Raw genomic sequence first — 19,423 nt, 5'->3', positions numbered from 1 at the left:
TTCTCTTCCCATAATTGTTAATGTCAATCTATGTGTCATATGGTTTGCCTCAACAGGCCCTTTAGGTGTAATTACTATCATTGGTGTTTTCATATTTTGCAGTGGTATTTCATTTGTGTGGGCATATCGAGCATACATAAATGAATGTGTAGCACCAGAATCAAATAATATGGTTGCAGGAATTGCATTAATATAAAACATACCAAGTGCGATGTCAGCACCATCAAGAGTAGCATCTGCGCTGACTTGATTAAACCTGGCAATAGAGTATCCATTGCCAGGAGTCTGTTGCTTGTTCTGAGCTGGTGTACCAGAATTCCCCACCGGACAAGCATTAGCATAGTGCCCAACCTAACTGCACTTGAAGCATGTAGGGCCAGTCTTCTGTCCTGTAGGCCTCACCAGGGTGCCAGTGAGGGCAGCCTGACGAGTGGGAGGTGTCCATGGAGACCCCTGTGGAGTGTACTGAGCTGGGCGTGGTCCTCCTCCTAGACGATCTAGGGTACCCTAAGGCGGAACGTAGCGAGGACGAACATTGCTACTACCCTGCCCATGGATAATGGCCTTCCTCTTCAAATCTAACAATTGAACACGCTTGTGTTCAATAGCAAGAGCCTTATCCAGCAGTCTCTAAAATGATGGAAATGTGTGAGCAACCAGTGCATACTGTAGGGGCCCATTGAGTCCTTCTGTGAAGTGCACTTGCTTCCTTTCATCATCTGCCACTTCATCAGGAGCATATCTTGACAGCTGGATGAATTTGTCACGGTACTCACTGACAGACATGTTGCCTTGCTTCAATGACAGAAATTCCTTCGTCTTGATCTTCATCAATCCAGCAGGAATGTGGTAGTTTCTGAACTGAGTTGTGAATTCTGCCCAAGTAATAGTGTCAGCAGCATCATGGGCAGCAACATAAGAATCCCACCAGTCAGCAGCAGGACCTATCAGATGACCAGAAGCATAACGAACCTTCTCCCGGTCAGAGCATTGGGCGATGTTGAGCATCTTCTCAATTGACTTCAGCCAATCATCAGCATCTAGTGGATCTGGCGAACTGGCAAAGGTCGGTGGCTTGTGGCTCATAAATTCCTGGTGCTTGTCCCGAGGTGGAACTAGTGGTGGAGGTGGAGGTAGTGGTGCTTGCTGATGTTGCTGTTGTTGTTGCGCCCTTCTCTTCTGGCGTATCTCCTCTCGCTCCTGGCTCATCTCCTGGCGGATATCCTCTCGCATTTGCGCGTGCATATCCGCCATGGTGTCTGTCATCTGTTGCATTATTCTCATCTGGGCAGTAACTGCGGGATCAGCTCCGGCTGGTGGAGTATCCATCCCAGCTGGTTGTGGTTGGGATTGTCTAAATATCCTCCGAGTGTGTCGATTGGGAGGTAGATCAATTCCACCACCCTTCCTGGTATTGACCATCTGAGTTAGAAACATATGGTAAGAAAGAAAAGATTGTAGACAAGGCATGTAATTACGAAGCAGGTTACTTTGGGGGATTTATTAGCTAAGTGTGTCGCCTACCAAAGCTAATTCATTACCTTATGGTGGTACATGCTAAGATGCCCAACTACACTATTCTAATCAATCAAAGAAGCAAATCATTAATATATATGAGATGAGTTATCATATTTGAACTCTTCTACATTCTCAACATATTTATCTATTTAGATAACTGAGTCATGATTTATTCAGTTGAGTGATGACCTTCGTCTTTAAAGGAGTTATCCCGAAGGGATAACTTCTTGGAGACGAAGGTTGATTACCTTTCTAATATTGTGTTGCCTTGTTTTTTATTGTATACATAGCAATTGAGAATGAATGACCAACACTAAGTTCTCCAAATTCACTTGTAATATTGCTCTTAGTATATTTTATATCTTCAAAGAGCAAACAAGTGAACAGGACTTTCTCTCTTCATCTCTATGCGATCTTGGTTTAGTTTTGTGCTAACTTCTAATTTTAGACCAAGTTTGTGTTTGGAGTTGTATTTTTGCAGGATTGCCTATTCACCCCCTCTAGATGCTCTCACGTTGTTTTTGAACGTGTTACAAGGTGGAGCCTAGGGCTCTTGTTGCCTGTGTGTACTTGGTTGGTTGCTTGAATGTACATATTTTTTGGCTTGTGTTTCTATGGGAGGTCATGTTCCCCTTATATAGTCAAGGGAGCAGATAGTCGCAGTTACATAGAAAAATAGTTGGGGTGAGCCTTATCATGCCTATGGGTCGTAGATCTTCTCCTATACTTTTAAGGGCATGTTGTTACTAGCATGTCTAACTCCCAAGGTCATGTCACTTCTGATCTAACTAGAGGACTGGGGGCACTTGTCTCTTGCGGATAGTTGTTAGCAGGCTTTTAGTGAGGAGGTGTCTCCGAGGAAGCCATACGGGTGATTGGCCTTGAAGTCCCTTCCATTTTTTCATGCCTTCATAATAAGAACATCACTCTTATACATAAAATGCATAGACCAATAACATGAGCATGTGCATGACAGTTAAATCTCTAGGTTTGTTCTTAATCAATTATGTTTCAGAGCTTACGCTTGGTGCCATACATGTTTAGATGATTAGGAACCTTGGAGAGAACCAGCAAGGAATTAGAAAAGGCCAAGGTGTCAAAGTGGTTGAGTTTTGATGGGATTCAATCTATCCTAGAATAGTGCCGTCGTTTATCAGTTTGTGAGACCCCCATCTCGTGATCGATACCATTTTTATTGTGTTCTTCCCATTCTTTCTTATGTTCTTGATTGCGCTTGCAGGGATAAAGCTTCTTGGCGAGATCGTTCGTGTGTCATGGGTGATTTCCAATGGAGCAGTGGTGTAGTGATTGTGATGAGTCGTTCACTTAGAGCCTTGGATTATTATCGTCGAGATCTCTACTTAATCAAGTTATCGTACCTAAGAGAAGAAGATTGGGCAACATCTTCTATCACTTGTTATTGTTCTTTGAAGAGTCGGGTGGTTGGACACGGATGTGTTCAGCATTTTTCATACTGTAATTGCCTCCTTTGGCGCACGACTAGTCGGGAGTGTGCTAGAGAACCATAAATATGTTAGCCTGTATAGAGATTCATGTTACCTCTCGATCGTGGCTCCGAGAGTTTTATTAGGTTTGTATGACTTTTTATGAGTTTTATTAGGTCTGTATATACTTTTTATTAGGTTTCTAAGACCTAGTCTGACTTAGTTCAAAGCCACTAGGTTGGGGCTGTTGTGATGGTTTTCGGTTTGTTCTCTATTAAATATAACTGATAATATCTCTATTGAAATCTAGCTATAAATTAAAACATAAAAATAAATATAATACCAACGATATAGTACCTTTGACTCGGTGGCACACCAGCAGCAGCTCTCACCGCAGCGCGGCACGAGGACGCCGGGACACCAAGCGGGGAAGACAAGGTAACAAGACGGACACGCCTCCCCCGCCTCGGTACACTCCAAATCCACCACCCAACCCGTGCGCAAACAGGCACGAAACGCAGCCTCTGCTTCACAAGACCGCTCGAAAAAAGTCCTATAAAACGACGCGCCCCTCCTTCCCGGCAGCTGTAGCTCCTCCAGTCCTTCTGCTACACAGAAACGCCATCGCCTCCGCCCAAAAAACAGCCTCCACACACGACCTAAATCTTTTCCTGCCCACGGGCGACTCCCAAACCCAACAGCAGCAAGAAAGCCAAGGAAAACACTCATTTCCTTCTTCCTTCCTTCTCTACCATATAGCCAAGAACCGAAGGTAGCTTGCGACTTGGCAAGCTACAAGTTGGGCGATTCAAGCAGCAGGATGGTGGCGCCGGTGGTGATCGCGTCGGCGGGGCTGGGCATGCTGGCCGGCGTGGCGATGGCCAACCGGTCCCTTGGGGACGGGCTCCCGGCGGCCTACAGGTGTGACGCGCGCCCGCGCTGCGCCACGTGCGGCGGCTCCGGCCGAGTCGAGTGCTTGTGCAACCGCTGGTCCGATGGCGACTCAGGCTGCCGGACCTGCGCGGGGTCGGGGAGGATGCCCTGCCGCAGCTGCGGCGGCTCCGGCACCGGCAGGCCGCTCCCGGCGCGGCTCACCGTCCAGCACCAGAAGCCGCCGCCGCCGGCCGGCTACAACTGATGGAATAATTAGGTATCCATATCCGTGGATTGTATAATTCACGCGGGAATATATATATGGTGCAACCCATCCAGGAAATCAGTTCAACTGCGAGATGATTATGCATGTACATGCCTCTTCTTCAAGACCGGTTGTAATATATTGTGCTGAGGACACTCGGTGTCGCTGTTGTTCAGTTAATATGCAAATTGCACAGCACAAGAAAGAAGAAGAAAAACTGTGTTGAAATGGTTTTTTTCTTTAGAGATCTAAGGAAAATATATGATTGAGAAGGGAGAGCTGTCCGTGATTCTAAACACAGTTTTGTTGTATGTAGTTAATTCTGGTGGATGTAATGTATCATACACATGCTTAGATTCGTTAATATATAGATGCACCCACATGAACATGATTTACTGAGATTAAATTTGTTGTGAGTGCCCTTTTTTCTCGATGCTATTTTCGTTTATGGTTAGTCTCTCAGATTTGTTTAGTGGATTGCCCTAAAAAGGGGATTGACCGGGTTTTAATCAATAGTAGATCAAAATCTCTTCCAATCTATATTAATATCTCCAATCCATATAGATTGAAAATAATCGAAAAAAAATCTTAGGACATGTTCGTTTCCACCTAAATCAAAGGGGTTGAGGGGATTCAATCTTTTCTATTCAATTTTGACTAAAAGTAATTTAATCCCCTCAATTCACCCTTAACTAACAAACTCTTATTATATTATTATATTGTGCTCCGTGGATCGGATCTAATTCTCTTTTATGCTGTTGTTTTGTTCCTGCTGGATGGCGAGCATCGTTATCGTGCTTTTCAGATGTCTGTTTTTGTTGAAGAATAGGGCTATGTTTAGAAACAAAGTTTTTGAAAACCACGATTTTTGAAATACTACAATATACTTAGTTATGACAATACCACAGTTTAAAATACTACAGTTTTAGAATACCACAGTATTGGATACATAGAGGTGTTTGAAAGCAAAGTATTTTTTAATTTGCACGCGGCAGAGACGCGCGCGCTGCGTTTTATAGAGAAAACTGAGGTATAAACCTAAGTTTATAATACTTCAAAAGAACTGCAGTATTTGTAATACTTTAGTTTTGAAAACAGAGATTTTAGCTGGCTTGCCAAACACCTTTTGATATATAATCCTAAAGTTTTTGAGAATACTGTAGTATTATTTCAAAACTTTGAAAAAACTTTACTCCCAAACACCCCTAGGACCCTACAGGCAGCGCTTGTTGTTCACGTGACTAATTAATGCCTTTGTGCCCGAACACCTTATGTATATATTATTATAAATCAGATTAGTGGTCTTCAGGTAAGATCACAAATCGTAAAATCATAACCACCAGAATCATAGCCAGGAATTATAATAGAATCCCCTAGCTAATAAAGATCTATTGCCGCGTTTTTGACAAAAGTACAGATAATAAAGCCAAACAATAAAAAATAGAGATTACGGTAACCATGCGCATCATAGGGTCCTATTTTAGGTTCAAACTAGTGAGGTGCCCATATATTATGACAATATATAAATTATTCGATAAAATATTAGTGTGCAATGATTATATAAAAATGAACAACACACATTATTATCAACTATAAATTTTTCTGTTGACACAAACCCTAAGTATGACATTAATCTCAAACAAATATGTCCTGTGAGACAAGCAATGGTGGGGTGATGGGAGGGGGCAAGTGTTGAACTTGATGAAACACTTTTAAGCTATATATAGCAGAGTGTATTCTATTGCATACTTTTGAGTACAAGACCTCTAGGATTAAACAAACTAAAAACGCTAATAAGCTAATTATAGCAGCAAATCTTGATGTAACTCAAATCTACAAGCTTCTTTTAGAGCAGATAATAAACTACCTTTCATAACATCATCGGAAGTCAATGAATATGTACCCCACAGGATGTGTGCAAGCCATAGTTTGAGCTTTAGTGAAAAAGAAAGTAAAAGTGATATAGTAGTTTGCATCGTTAACACATGCGAAATAGCAACAAATATAACTAATATATGTTCTCAAACCCAACCCATCCACTCAGAATCACATCTTATATCTCACCATTCATCATCCCTTACAACATCCTCATTCTCTTAGTCTTAGCGATGATTATATAAAAATGAACAACACATATAATCATCGACTACAAACTCGTATGTTGACACAAACCCCAAGAATGACATTAATCTCAAACAAATATGTCCGGTGAGACAATAAATGGTGGGGTGATGGGAGGGGGCAAGCGTCGAGCTTTATGAAACACTTTTAAGCATACTTTTCAATATAATATACCTGGGCTTATACAAACTAAAAACGCTAATAAGCTCATTATAGCACCAAAGCATGATGAAACTCGAATCCATAAGCATCTTTTGGAGCAGATAATAAGCCAACTACCATTTGTACCATCATTAGAAGTCAAGGAATCTGTACACCACATGATGTGTGCAAGCCTAGTGATGGTCCAACAGCATCATGGACAATGCCATTGGCAAAACTTGAATACTGAATTTGGATATCATTCAAATAATCAAAGCGAAGCACATAAATAAAGGAAGCAAGACTAAATATGGACATGAAGCACCTTGTAATATAGTTCAACATAGGATCCATACCACTAATTATTTTCACCTACCTATAGTACATCACCTTGATAGCACCATTGAAGGCTATGATACTGTCACAGCCGGTTTTAGAAGGTAAACAGAATGCGAACCATGTACGTGCCATGATCAGAAATTCACGTACACAGCGATTACATAATTGGACATCATCACGCATTGCTCAAAATAATAGAAAAATTAAGTACTTTATTACATCATAATGTCCAAAACATCCACAAAGTCATTAACTTAAACCATCATAAAAGTGTGGAGTGAAACACAGTACGATAAGGCCTTCATAGGCAGCTGACTGGGGGTTTGCCACTAATCTATTCTAGAATTTGTCGAAGTCCTGAAACTCTTGAAAGTCCTCCATGTTGCCTTCATCTTCTCCAAAGCACTAGTTGCAATGGGGAGAACCTAGGGTTCGGTATTTTTAAGCAAGGGTGAGTACACATCAACGTACTCAGCAAATGTCCCGTTTGGATAAAGTGGACTAGCTGTATATGTGGTTAAGCTTAAAGCAGTTGCTTTTAGTTGGTCAGATATTTATTACTAATAGAAAAGCCAAGTTTTAGCAATAATCCCGAGTTATTACTCAAATGGCACTCGCTCCAAGTGGAAATACCAGAAACCATAATTATAACCATCAACATTAAGCGTCATCATAAAGGTATCCAGAGTAACTCTAATCAAAGGAGCTCCCAAGGCTGCTCTTAACTGTGAGCACGACTGATATAACAGTTTCTAACTATCTGCATAGGTTGCACACTTTATCCACGAGTCGTGATCCCTTCCCAGCCTGGGTTATACATACCCGATCTTCACTACCAAAGTGAATGGCTAGGGATTCACTACGTAGCCTTTACAATGATTTCCCAGAGGTCATAGCCGACCATTAGGTTTCTCCAGTTTGATAAACATAGTACCTCTCCCCACAGGAAGGGTGAATAACAAAAGCAACATGAAAGAACCTCCGCACCCAGCCTCGGTAGAGCAAGTACTATGCCCGGACCCCATTAACGACATGACGGCGAAGACGACTACACCTTAAGTTACTCTAATTAATCAGCTAAGGGCATCCCATACCACCCCTCATGGTTGTGCTGTTTTCCTGAGTGGTCATTCAACGAACAGGTCCTTACGGAGCGGTACTCGGGAAACAGCCCGAGTCCCCTAAAGTAAAACAAGTTCCTCATCATAATCAATATATCATCATCGTATCATAAATATTCTCATTATGTTCAGTGATTAAAGTAAAGCAATAGCCTAATACTAATCATAATAGCCAATTCCCAAAGGATAACCAAGGACATGAAAAACAAAACACTAGTCAATCCTTAGGTTGATCATGGTATGCGGGACAATGAATTATAAAGTAAGTATGACATAATGGGTCAGAGGACACTTGCCTTCACCAGGTTGTTGCTCAGGGAAGTCTCCTGCAACACACTCGGAAATCACGGACTGCTCGTTGTCTATGCAAAGCAATCATTCATTCAAGACACTTGGGGAATAACAAAAGAACAATACACCAAACATATGCAATAGAGTAAACACAAGTTCAATAGCAAGATAAAGACACACAGGTGCATTCTAGGTTTTGGGGGTAAATCACTATGCTAGGTGGTATGTTGTTCTCTAACTAGGTCTATCTCAGTTATTACTTACTTAAATAAAGTTATTTCAGGGATGGGATCATACATTAAATCGGGTTGGGTCAACAAAGTTAGGCACTCGAACACTCATTAGGGTTTTATCTTTATTTTATTTCTAATAAAATTTCCATAGCCTTACTCTAACCTAGAGACCAACTATAAAATTGAGACATAGAAAAAATAAATGAACATAATTTAAACAGATAGAAAATAACATAATCAACATTTTGCAATTTGAACCATCCAATTTGGAGCTATGCAAAAGTTACAAGGTTTACAAGTTCTAGGGACTAAACTACAATTAATTATAGATCCTAGGGGCTAGTGTGTGCTTTTTCCTAGACTCAGACTACAGGCGCACAGGCGGTGAAACAAACCCAGGGGCCTCGGCACAAAACACGCGAACGCAAGTGGTGGGAAGACATGTGGTGACTGGGGACAGACCGAAACCGGCCACAAGGCGGGCCATGCGACCACGGGCGCAGACGATCCCGCGCGATCCGGGATGGCCGGAAGGTGATCCCGTGCAGCTCGGGAAGCGCGCGGGCGCACATGGGGCACTTCCCCGACGTCCCACACATGGCAAGGTCGGGGCGGCGAGACGGCGCGCGGCGGCTCGTGCGTGGGGCCACGGTTCAGCGAACGGGTGAACGGTGTGCGGGTGGTGGCAGACAGGAGGACCCTAGCGGGACAGGCCTCGCTGGTCAGTGGCGGGGCAGGTGCGGGGCGCTGTGTGGCGCCGGACCACATGAACAGGCGAGGTCCGCCTGTCGGCGCCCTAGAGAGGGGAAAAGGGGGGTGGCGCTGAGAGGCTGACGGGTGAGCCCTGGCTGTCAGGCCCTCGTCTTCCTCGCAGCCACGCACGACGCAGGGCGTCGCGGCTAGCGGCGCGCGCGAGAGGGGGGAAGGGCATTGGACGGTGGCGGGGATGCTCAGGGCTCGTCACAACGGTGCAGAGCCACCACGAACACCCGCCAGCGAGGGCAAAGAGAGAGGCAAGGGGAAATGGAGGCCGCCGGCCATGGAGCTCACCTTGGGACGGTGCTCGGGTGAGCTCGGCGGAGTGGACGACGGTGACCGACGAGGCTACGGCGGCGGCGCAGAGCGGTTGGCGGGGTGGGGTGATCACACGTGGGGGAGAGGAGAAAGGGGGGCGCTTTATTCTCCCCATGCTCGGGCATGGCGAGTGGGCGAAGTGGAGGGAGAGGAGGTGATAGATGGGGCTAGGGCGACGTGGGCGAGCGCGCACGCGTGGGAGAAATGGCCTAGGCCGGTTGTGGGGGAGGAGGGAATGACAGGTGGGGCCAGGGCACAGGGCAAGAGACGAGGGGGCGCTGGATGGGCGTGGGCCGCGAAACAGGCCTAGGATGAGGGAGGGGAAAAGAAAGGTTTTCCTTTTTCTATTTCTTTTTCCTTTTCTTTTTTTTCTCCTTTGAACTCAAAAAACAAATCTGCCCCAAATTCAAGTTTGAACTCCACAAACATATGCATCAAACAAAATAAATACAATTTACGGTTCAGCATGATGCAACAATCCATATCCCCTTAGGTTTTAATCTACTAGAGTAATAATACACCTCCAAATAAATAACCAAACTACTACTGATAGGAAGGGAAAAGGGAAACTTTAGAGAGGAGAAAAGAGGTAACACCTAAATTTGGTAGATACTAGAAATGAAATTTTATACCCCCAAATTCATGGTGTTACAAACCTATCCCCCTTTAAAAGAATCTCGCCCTCGAGTTTAGGGTTGGCTAGCAAACAGCACGATATACTTGGCTTTCAGATCATCCTCTCTTTCCCAGGTTGCTTCTTCCTCTTAATGGTGACCCCACTTGACTTTGCATATTCTGATGGTGCTTCTTCGAGTGACTTCATCTGATGTCTCCAGAATCTAAGTTGGCTTCTCGACATATGTCAAATCTTCTTGGACCTTGAGATCTTCGGTTGGCAATTGCTCTTCTGGCACTTGCAAACATTTCTTCAGCTGAGACACGTGGAAAACTTCATGCACTGTGGTCAGACTTTCTGGTAGGCTGAGCTGATAGGCCACATCTCCATGTCTTGCCTGAATCTGGTATGGTCCGATGTATCGGGGTGCTAACTTGCATTTGACTCCGAATCTTCTGACTCTTCGGATCGGTGACACCTTCAGGTAAACATAATCTCCCACTTTGAAACTCAGCTCTCTTCTTCTGGTGTCGGCATAACTTTGCTATCTAGCCTACACTATCTTCAGATTCTCTCGAACCATTCTGATATTCTCTTCGGCTTCAAGCAAAATATCTGGACCGAACACCTGCCTTTTGTCGGCTTGGTCCAGTGCAACGGAGTTCAACAATTCCTTCCATAGAGTGCTTGAAATGGTGACATCTTCAAACTAGCCTGATGGCTGTTGTTGTAAGAGAACTCTGCATAAGATAGCCTCTTATCCCAACCTGACTTGTCCTGCAAAGCACATACCCTCAACATATCTTCTAGGATCTGATTGGTTCTTTCAGTCTGACCATCTGTCTGCGAGAGATAAGCTGAACTAAAATTCAGATGTGTGCCCAAGGCTTCATGTAGTTGCTTCCAAAAGTGAGAAGTGAAATAGTTCAATGATCTGATACTATCTTCTTTGGTACTCCATGCAAGCATACAATCCAGGACATGTATAACTCTGCTAACACTGCACTGCTGTAGCTGGTCTTGACAGGTATGAAATGAGTCACCTTTGTTAAGCGGTCCACTACTACCCAGATGGAGTCATAACTGGCTCAGGTGCGAGGCAAGCCGACGATAAAGTCCATCTGAATCTCATTGAGGAATCTGCAATGGCTGCAACAAACCTACGGGCCTTTGATGCTGTGCCTTAATTCTCTGGCAACTATCACATATGGCAACAACTCCACGATCTCCATTTTCATACCGTACCTGATGAGGACATCAACACCAACACGAGTACATCTACACCAGCAGCACCTTCTCCAGCCCAGGCACCATCTTTCCCAGTCCAGGTGCCACCCCTTCCACCTGGGCCAGTGACTCGGGCTTGTGCAAGAGAATTGAACTTCATCATGCGGTTAAAGAACGAAGGCCCAGAAGATTAGAAGATGGCCCAACAGGAAGGCCAGGATGGGGTGCCTAGGGAAGTCGTAAATAGTAACCACGGTACTATAGCGTCGGTCCTACTGTTCACTCCTCTCCTCCCCCAGGGCTGCGTCTCCTCTATTTAGTCAGAGTCCTGTTTCATTTAGAACTTGAGTTTTGTTTTACATCTAGCTTTAGCTACCCCAGAACACGCACAAATACGTGATGTCCTCTGTGATTCAGAACTCCACCTCGAGTGATATTAAGATTGCTCGCTTCATATTCTTGTTCGTTCTTCGATTGCGTACATGAATTGATCTTCGTGATCAAGCTGATCTTACGCTGGCAAGGTTGGTGTTGGGGACTTGTTCTCAAATGCTATGAAATAAGAACAAGGCAACACAAAATGTTAAAGGTTAAGGCCCTTCGTCCTTTGAAGCATTATTTCCCTTAGGATATAATGATCTTCAGACGAAGGTCATGAAGGACGTACCTTCATCATCGCAGTATATGTAAATGGAAGAGGAAGCATGTGAAATATAAGAGACAACATGAATAATTATATAACATTATCATTTCATCTTTTTATTATATTATCACAGATAAACAGAAATACTATAGAATTACATTTGTACCTTTGGCTTGATAGGAGAGAGTACAAGCGTGATGCACGAGCGTGTACAAATCAGCGTGAACAGTACGGGGGTACTGTTCATCTATTTATAGGCACAGGCCGTAGCCTGTGTGAAATTACATTTATACCCTTTACAATTGATTACATTCATGACACAAACTATCATGGGTCAATCTGTCTTTTCATCTTTAAGTCGGTGCAACCCTTCGTCTTAGGCATGTCGTTATGCCGAAGTTCCCTGTAAGGTAGCTTCGGCGTTATTTCCGTGCTGATCTTTCGAAGGTGTTTCTTCTTACAGGACCTTCGGCTATGAAGCAGACCCCCAACAGTTGGTAACCATTGGGAGTTGGTTCAGCGATTGCATTGGCGCTTCGGGTTCGCTCATCGTAGTCGGATCGTGAGGGTCTACTTCCACCAAATCGGATTTATCTCCACTCACCGAAAGATCGGGCACTCCAGCTCTATCAGTACCACTAGAAACTTTTCTTCACTTCTTGGTACATCTTCTCACTTCCAAGGTGTATGGAATAGGTTGTTTCATGGGCTTCCTTCAGTATCAATTCCCGAATTGACTTGATGTCGGGAACACATAGCCGATATTTGAACCACACTACGCCTTCCGCATCTTCCCTAAAATCTTTGCCTTTTTTGTCTAGGATCACCTACTAAATCTCATTGATCTTCTCATCATTTTTTTGCCCATCTTTGATATCTCATTCTACAGTGGGCTCCAACTCAATTGTCACTCTCTGTGTGCTGTTTAGAAATCCGAGACTCAGCCTGTCGAATTCCTTTACTAGTTCATATGGCATTGGGTGAGCGACCATCATGTTGACTTGGCTCTTCCTGCTCAGCATCTGCAACCACATTAGCTTTGCCTGGGTGATAATGTATCTGCATCTCATAGTCTTTGATCAACTCCAGCCATCCTTGCTGCCTCATGTTTAGCTCTGACTGGGTGAACATATACTTAAGACTCTTGTGGTCTGTGTAAACATCACATTTCTGCCCATATAGATAGTGTCTCTAGGTCTTCAATGCATGAACCACAACATCCAATTCTAGGATGATCTTGTGCCAGCAAGGTTGGTAACCATTGAGAGTTGGTTCAGCGATTGCATTGGCGCTTTGGGTTCGCTCGTCATAGTCGGATCGTGAGGGTCTACTTCCACCAAATCCGATTTATCTCCACTCACCGAAGGATCGGGCACTCCAGCTCTATCAAGTGGTATCAGATTAGAGGTTGATCGGTGAGTTTATCGAGTGTTTTTACCTTCCTACAGTCCACAAAAACCAAACAATTTTTTTTTCAGGTTAGATCTTGTCCTAGCAACCTTTTTAGCCTTGCACCTTCTTTCAATAATTTGCGTTGTTGAATTTGTGTGCTTTACACTTCGATTGTTGCTGGTTACTTGTGCTTTGTTTTCTCCTCACTTTTTTTTCTTGTCATTATTAAACCCTAGCGCACCACCTTCCTGGATCGTGCGCCGCCACCCTTGGGTTACGCCGCTGCCTGATCGCCCCCCCTGCGTTGGCAAGTTAAAAAAAGGAAAGTACACAAAAAAGGCAGTTACAAAACAAAAAATGGAAACAGAAAGAGGAAACACCACCGAAACGCAGGCGACCAGGACTCCTAGCGCGCGCGCCCGGGCCTCCTTCACGCCGTATCCTCTCTGGACACCGCGCGCGTTTTCCCCTCCCACACCTTACTCTACCTGGACATTACACGCACGCCTGTTTTTCTCTCTTCTTTGGTACCATATTCTGAGGTTGGCCTTACTCTAGAGAGATAGTATCTTTTTTACCAGAATACCCCTACCCTTCTAGAAAAAGTGTGTGTGGTGACTTGCTATTTGAGATCCTCTGTGTTCATATTACCAGTTTTGAGGACTCCGGCAAAAAAATCAGAAAAAAATCAGAAAAAAGAAAAAGAAATAGAAAATCCGAAAAATAGCTTTTGTTTCCCCTCCTCCTCTCTGTCTTCCTCTTCTTCTTCTTTTGCACTTGTTTCCAGCAGTTTTTGTACGTGTTTTAGCACTATAATTCAACTTTGCATCTATTGTTTGATTGTGCTAATCCTTGTTTTGAGTGCAGCCTACCCAGAACTCCACATATTTCTACGACGAGCAGATTTTGTTTCCCTAGGCAATCGCTCCTCCAATCTTTCGCGAGTTCCACCGGTTGGTTGCAGGTCGTCCCTGTGTGCGTGGTAAGAACGGATAAGAATTTGATAACAGCACTAGTGTGAGCGCCTTGTGAGCATACACCCATGTTTTTGTCGTCGGTTTTCTTTTTATGTTTGCCCTAACCATGGCAGGAGATGACGACAAGAAGGATGACCAGCTGCAGGACATACGGACACAAGTTGATGGACTGGCCTCAGACATTCGGATGATGCATGAATGAATTGATTCGACGACCACTATGTCGAACGCGCGATTTGATCAGATCTGTAACACCCCAGGTGTTGCCATGGCTGGAGCACACCTTGGCACTCAAGACTATGATCACATGTGGAAGAACTTAAGGAGCAAAAGTATAAGGGGTTTTGGAAGCTAAGTTTTTACTAAGAGTTGGGAATGACCAAAGGCATTACCCTAATTGTGTGCAACTACCACCTTGGGAGAGGGGGAAAGAACCCTAGGCCTCTCTTAAACCCTATCTCCCAAAGCCATGGATAAGGGGGGAAAGAGAGTGAGCAAATGTGCAAAACATGGGTAATCTTTACCCAAACCCTAAGCAACATTATAACCATCAATTAGGGGAGGGAAATATTGCAAAAAGGCCCCTAGGGAAACCCCATTTCAAATCTCCAAGTGGAGAGAGAGCTAGAGCTCTCTAATTCCCTCTAAGTCCCATTTTAGCCCTAAATCAAAGATCAACCGTGTTCACTTCAAAAATGGCGCCAAAACCACTTGGGTTCTATACCAAAAATGTGCAATACCACTTAGGGCACCCACTGGAAAAAGTTGAGCTCGAGACTCGGACGTTTGACATGCCATGGCATGGCTTTTGTCGTGATATGCTCAGTATGACACACCTGTTTTGGCACCCGAAGATCTCCCTCCCTAGGCCGTATCTGCCCCGGCGTCTCACAGTTGAGTGACAGCCCTAGGTGCCAGGAAGAGGTCTGCGCCGGACTTTTGCAAAGATTCGCACGTTTGCGACCTCTTGCGACATTTGAACACTGGAAGAAACAAACCGCCACGTGTTCGACGCCGTCTGCCGCGCCAGAGCACGCCCGCGCGCGCGCCCGCGCCGCGCCCAAGCCAAGCCAGTGCCCTGGTCCGCGTCCGCGACTATAAAACGCCCAGGAGCCTTGGCCGTACCCCTCCGCACGCACTCAAGCCTCACCGGAGCTCAGTTCGCCGCCGTTTGCCCATACGCGACGTGCCCGCGGCCACCCGAGCCCCTGCCACCGTAGACCGGCCAGCCCAGCCATTCCCAACCCCGTCCAGCCCTCGGAGAAGACTGTGCACGTCTCCGTGAAGCTCCCCGAGCGAGGAATCGGGCTCTGCTTCACCGGAGAGGCTGGCCCAAGGTCACCGGACTTCAACCGACCGCCGGCAACCGTGGACCGAGGTACACCGTGCACCTCTCTTCGATTCCTTGCACGGTTAGACTCCTTAGACCTCCACGAAGCTCCCTATGCCCTTGGATTGAACTATGCCGCCGTGGATAGGCCGGAGCACACGCCGCCGACGAGCTCGCCCGCCTGCTCACGTGGACCGGGCGATTCCGGCCATCCCCGACGACGAGCCGTACCTCGACGTGATCGCCAGACCCTCCCCGAGCCAACCCTACCCTTCGCCGGACCTCCCTCGCCGCCGGTAAGCCGCGCCACCCTTTTCTTTCCCGCGGCTACTGTTTCAGTTGAGGGAGGGACTGCGGGTGAGAGGGAGAGAAACCCAGGGGGTTAAGCGAAAGGTCAGAGACTCAAGTGAATAGTGCCTTAAGGGTAGATCTGCGAGGTTTGAATTGTTTTAAACCCAGGGGCCTCGGCGCAAACTGTTTTTCCAGGAAAACTTAATTAAAACCTAATTTAAATTCAAACAGAAACTTTAAAAACCCATAACTTCTGTTTGGTTTATCCAATTTTGGTCAAACCAATTTTGCCAGACTCTAAATCATGTAACCTATTTAGGAAAAATATAAAACCCCTTGGTGCTGTGGAAAACTTAAAAGTTCTGATTTAATGTTAACTTTGGCCAAAAGCTAAATAATAGTAAGAAAAATAGTTAGGCTATTTGACTAAGGTTAGAAAAATTTGGAGAAGTTTATATTCACCTACTAACCTGTTTAAAAATGTTAAACCCCTCTGTCCATTATATTAAGTTAGTTTTAACCCCTTATTCCAAATATGCTTAAGTTTAAGAAAAATAGGAAAGGGGACACAAATATTGAACCAGAGGGCACCCCTATTTTTGTTAAGATACTTAGTTAATGTAGTTCACTAGAAAAATATATCATACCCTGTTTTAGTGTAAAATAATTAAGATCTCTTTTATTTTAATAAAACAAGTGAAACTTAGAAAAATTCTACAAAAATAACCCCAAGGTAAAAACACCCCCACCCTTGGGATAACTATTGTTTTATTAGAACGAACTTAGGAAAAATATGAAATCTGCTGTTTGACATTTTTCAAATAGTAATGTAGTAGAAAGAGCCTTTTTGACATGAAACTTAAGAAAAGCATAACTAAATAACCACCCCTTAGTTTCCTGTGATTTTTAGCACAAAGACCTATTATCACCAGAGGATGCCAACAAAAACAATCTTTAGGACAGAACCTACCCCTAACTAGGAGGTGTAGTGTAAAGTGCCCCTTTTTGCCTAACTTTTGTTATTTTTGTTTAAGGCCTAACTTTTATACCTTAAGCCTCAAATTCTTAAAACAAGCTAAAATAGCCAGTGACAACCCACTGTAATTTTTACAGAATTTTTGGAAATTATTAAAACCATGTCATAGTTCAAACCTGCACTAGAAACCCTAAATGGAAATTAAAGAAAGGAAAATGAATAATGGAAATTGATGTCATCCTAAGACCTTTGTAAATTTGTCCACTGAAATATATGAAAGCAATGCAAATCCACTATGTTATCCTTAATGAAAACCTAAGCCTAAAGGGTAGTAAGTATAAACCACTTGGAGCCTCACATTGCTAAGAAAACCTTAAGTTACTTCTCGACTTAGTTTCTTTTGCATAATGTTATTAAATCATGCATAATCATGACATACATGTTCATTGCATTTCGATAGACTGTAATCTTGCTGACGGAGAGTACATCCTCGTGCCGGAGCAAGGAGCTGCTCAGGAGGTAGCCCCAGATCCAGTACCCGAGCCTGCACCAGAGGACCTGCCTGCCACTGCTTTGGAAGGCAAGCCCCGGTTTTATGCATAACCTGTTATTTATGCTATTTTACTTCACTTAATGATTGTAGGATTGATTGTGCACTTAGGTGTAGGAGTTGCCTGAAACCCTAGTTGCATTACCTCAGGATTTCCTTTGAGATGGATACTAGTATGCTAGGTCGAGTAGCTGCTTTGCTAAATAGCGATCTCAGTAGAAGTCGAGTGATTTTTCTAGCACTCGCGCGAGGTCAGGATATTGATTGTACCCACTTTCATATCATACTGATGTTGGTCTGTGGACACGGATCCATGGGGATGCGTGGTCTACGAGATGAAATTGGAATAAGGATTAACGTGCGGATACCTGTGTCAAGCGTTTGAATGTACTAAACATATGCCGAGAAATATGGTAAATCGGTAAGCCTAGTACCTGAGTGAACCTGGCAGTGGACATATCCCCTCACGCGACCTGAGACGAGGTCTCCCATTCCGGTTATGGTGGGTACAAGTGCGGTCACTGCACGACGGCCAGTCGGGGTCAGTGAGGCATTGTACGCCAAGGCGGTGAGCCCTGATCTGCTGACGGGGAATCGATGGGGACGGTTGATGTGTGTGGGGACGGAGTGCCCCTACATGTCGTGTGTTTAGGTTTACCTTGCAAGGATAAAAACTCGATTCGAATCGTCTGCTTCTCGCAGCTAATGAGACTGCTTGATCCATTGTACTGCATTGAGTAATAAGTGGGAGTATGATGAGTTGAGATAAGATGTTGATTGTTAATAATGCTTGCTACCATGTATGAGTAGATAGTTCACTTTTAGCCTTAAGAGAGTCACACTTAACTTGACTAAGTTAAAATCTTGATTTAGAAACTCAGCTAGTGCTTTTGGCAACCAAACCCCACAGCCAAACAGCTGCATGTCTAGAGGTAGAGGAGTAGACTCCTCACACCGGGTAAGTCTAGCTGAGTATTAGTATACTCAGCCTTGCTTGTGGCATAATTTTTACAGGTTCTCTGGAGGAGATGGTTGCTGGGATAACTTGGCCGACCACCCTGCCACCGGGTTGGACTGTCGAGTGGGACCCTGCCTCGGTTGAGGAGGAGCATGAGGAGTGATGGGACAGGCTTTCCCATCTCTCTGTTTTTATTTACCGTTAGTTTTATTTCCGCTGCACTCCAAACAATGATGGTTACTTTTGCAAAAACTCCGATGATGATGATGGTGATGTAATAATTTAACATTACGGCATGTATGGTTTTATGCTTTATTGTATTTGCTCTGTGACTCACCTTCGAGTGAGATTGTGGTACCTGATCCTGTCAGTGGCCATGTCGGACTAGATCCGAGGGATTGACGGGTTATTCCCATTTAAGTGTGGTCTAGCCTCTAAGGCGGGACTTGGACACTTAAGTTGGAATAATTCGGGCAGTTCCGCCACAAGATCGACCTCGCGCAGACGGCCACCAGGACCACCCTCGACGCTCTCGTGCTCCTACTTGATGCAATGTGAGCAATGCTCACAGATTTGCAGAAGGATTACGACGGTGACTCGGAGCAGGACGCCGGAGACAGCCACAGTCGTGCCCGTCGAGTGCTACGCCACCCCGGTAATGATTCCTTTTTCTAAGATTAAATTTAAAATTCGACCTTTTAATGGCAAATATGATCCTGCTGCATATCTTGATTGGGAGTTAGAGGTTGAACAAAAATTTTCATGCCATGATATTGCTGCACATTCTCTGGTTAAAGCTGCTATTAGTGAATTTACTGATTATGCTTGTTGGGGCGAAGGAGAAGACGCTACCCTTCGCGCGAAGCCTTCGTCGGTTCGCTACATCAACGAACGTGTGACGACTAGCGCGATTGCCCTTCGTCCTCTCCATTGCAAGACGAAGGATAGACCCCGACGAAATCTGATGGTCCCGCATCCCTCATCTTGCCCAGAGGCCCACGTGGAATTCGGCCCACTGCAACGGGCACCGCGTGGATAGGCA

The 19,423-nt window shown here is 44.7% G+C and overlaps 1 protein-coding gene across 1 annotated transcript; it reads left to right on the top strand.

Annotated features, from left to right (window-relative positions):
* The first annotated feature begins 3,666 nt into the window (after positions 1 to 3,666).
* On the top strand, positions 3,667 to 4,509 carry LOC100280957 (drought-induced protein 1). Its single transcript, NM_001153877.1, has one exon. The coding sequence runs from the start codon at positions 3,784 to 3,786 to the stop codon at positions 4,099 to 4,101; it is 318 nt and encodes a 105-aa protein (NP_001147349.1). The 5' UTR covers positions 3,667 to 3,783; the 3' UTR covers positions 4,102 to 4,509.
* The last annotated feature ends 14,914 nt before the right edge of the window (positions 4,510 to 19,423 follow it).

The sequence above is a fragment of the Zea mays genome, chromosome 4, assembly GCF_902167145.1.
Source record: "Zea mays cultivar B73 chromosome 4, Zm-B73-REFERENCE-NAM-5.0, whole genome shotgun sequence".
In the NCBI taxonomy this organism is placed as follows: Eukaryota; Viridiplantae; Streptophyta; class Magnoliopsida; order Poales; family Poaceae; genus Zea; species Zea mays.
This window is presented reverse-complemented; position numbering and strand designations above follow the sequence as displayed.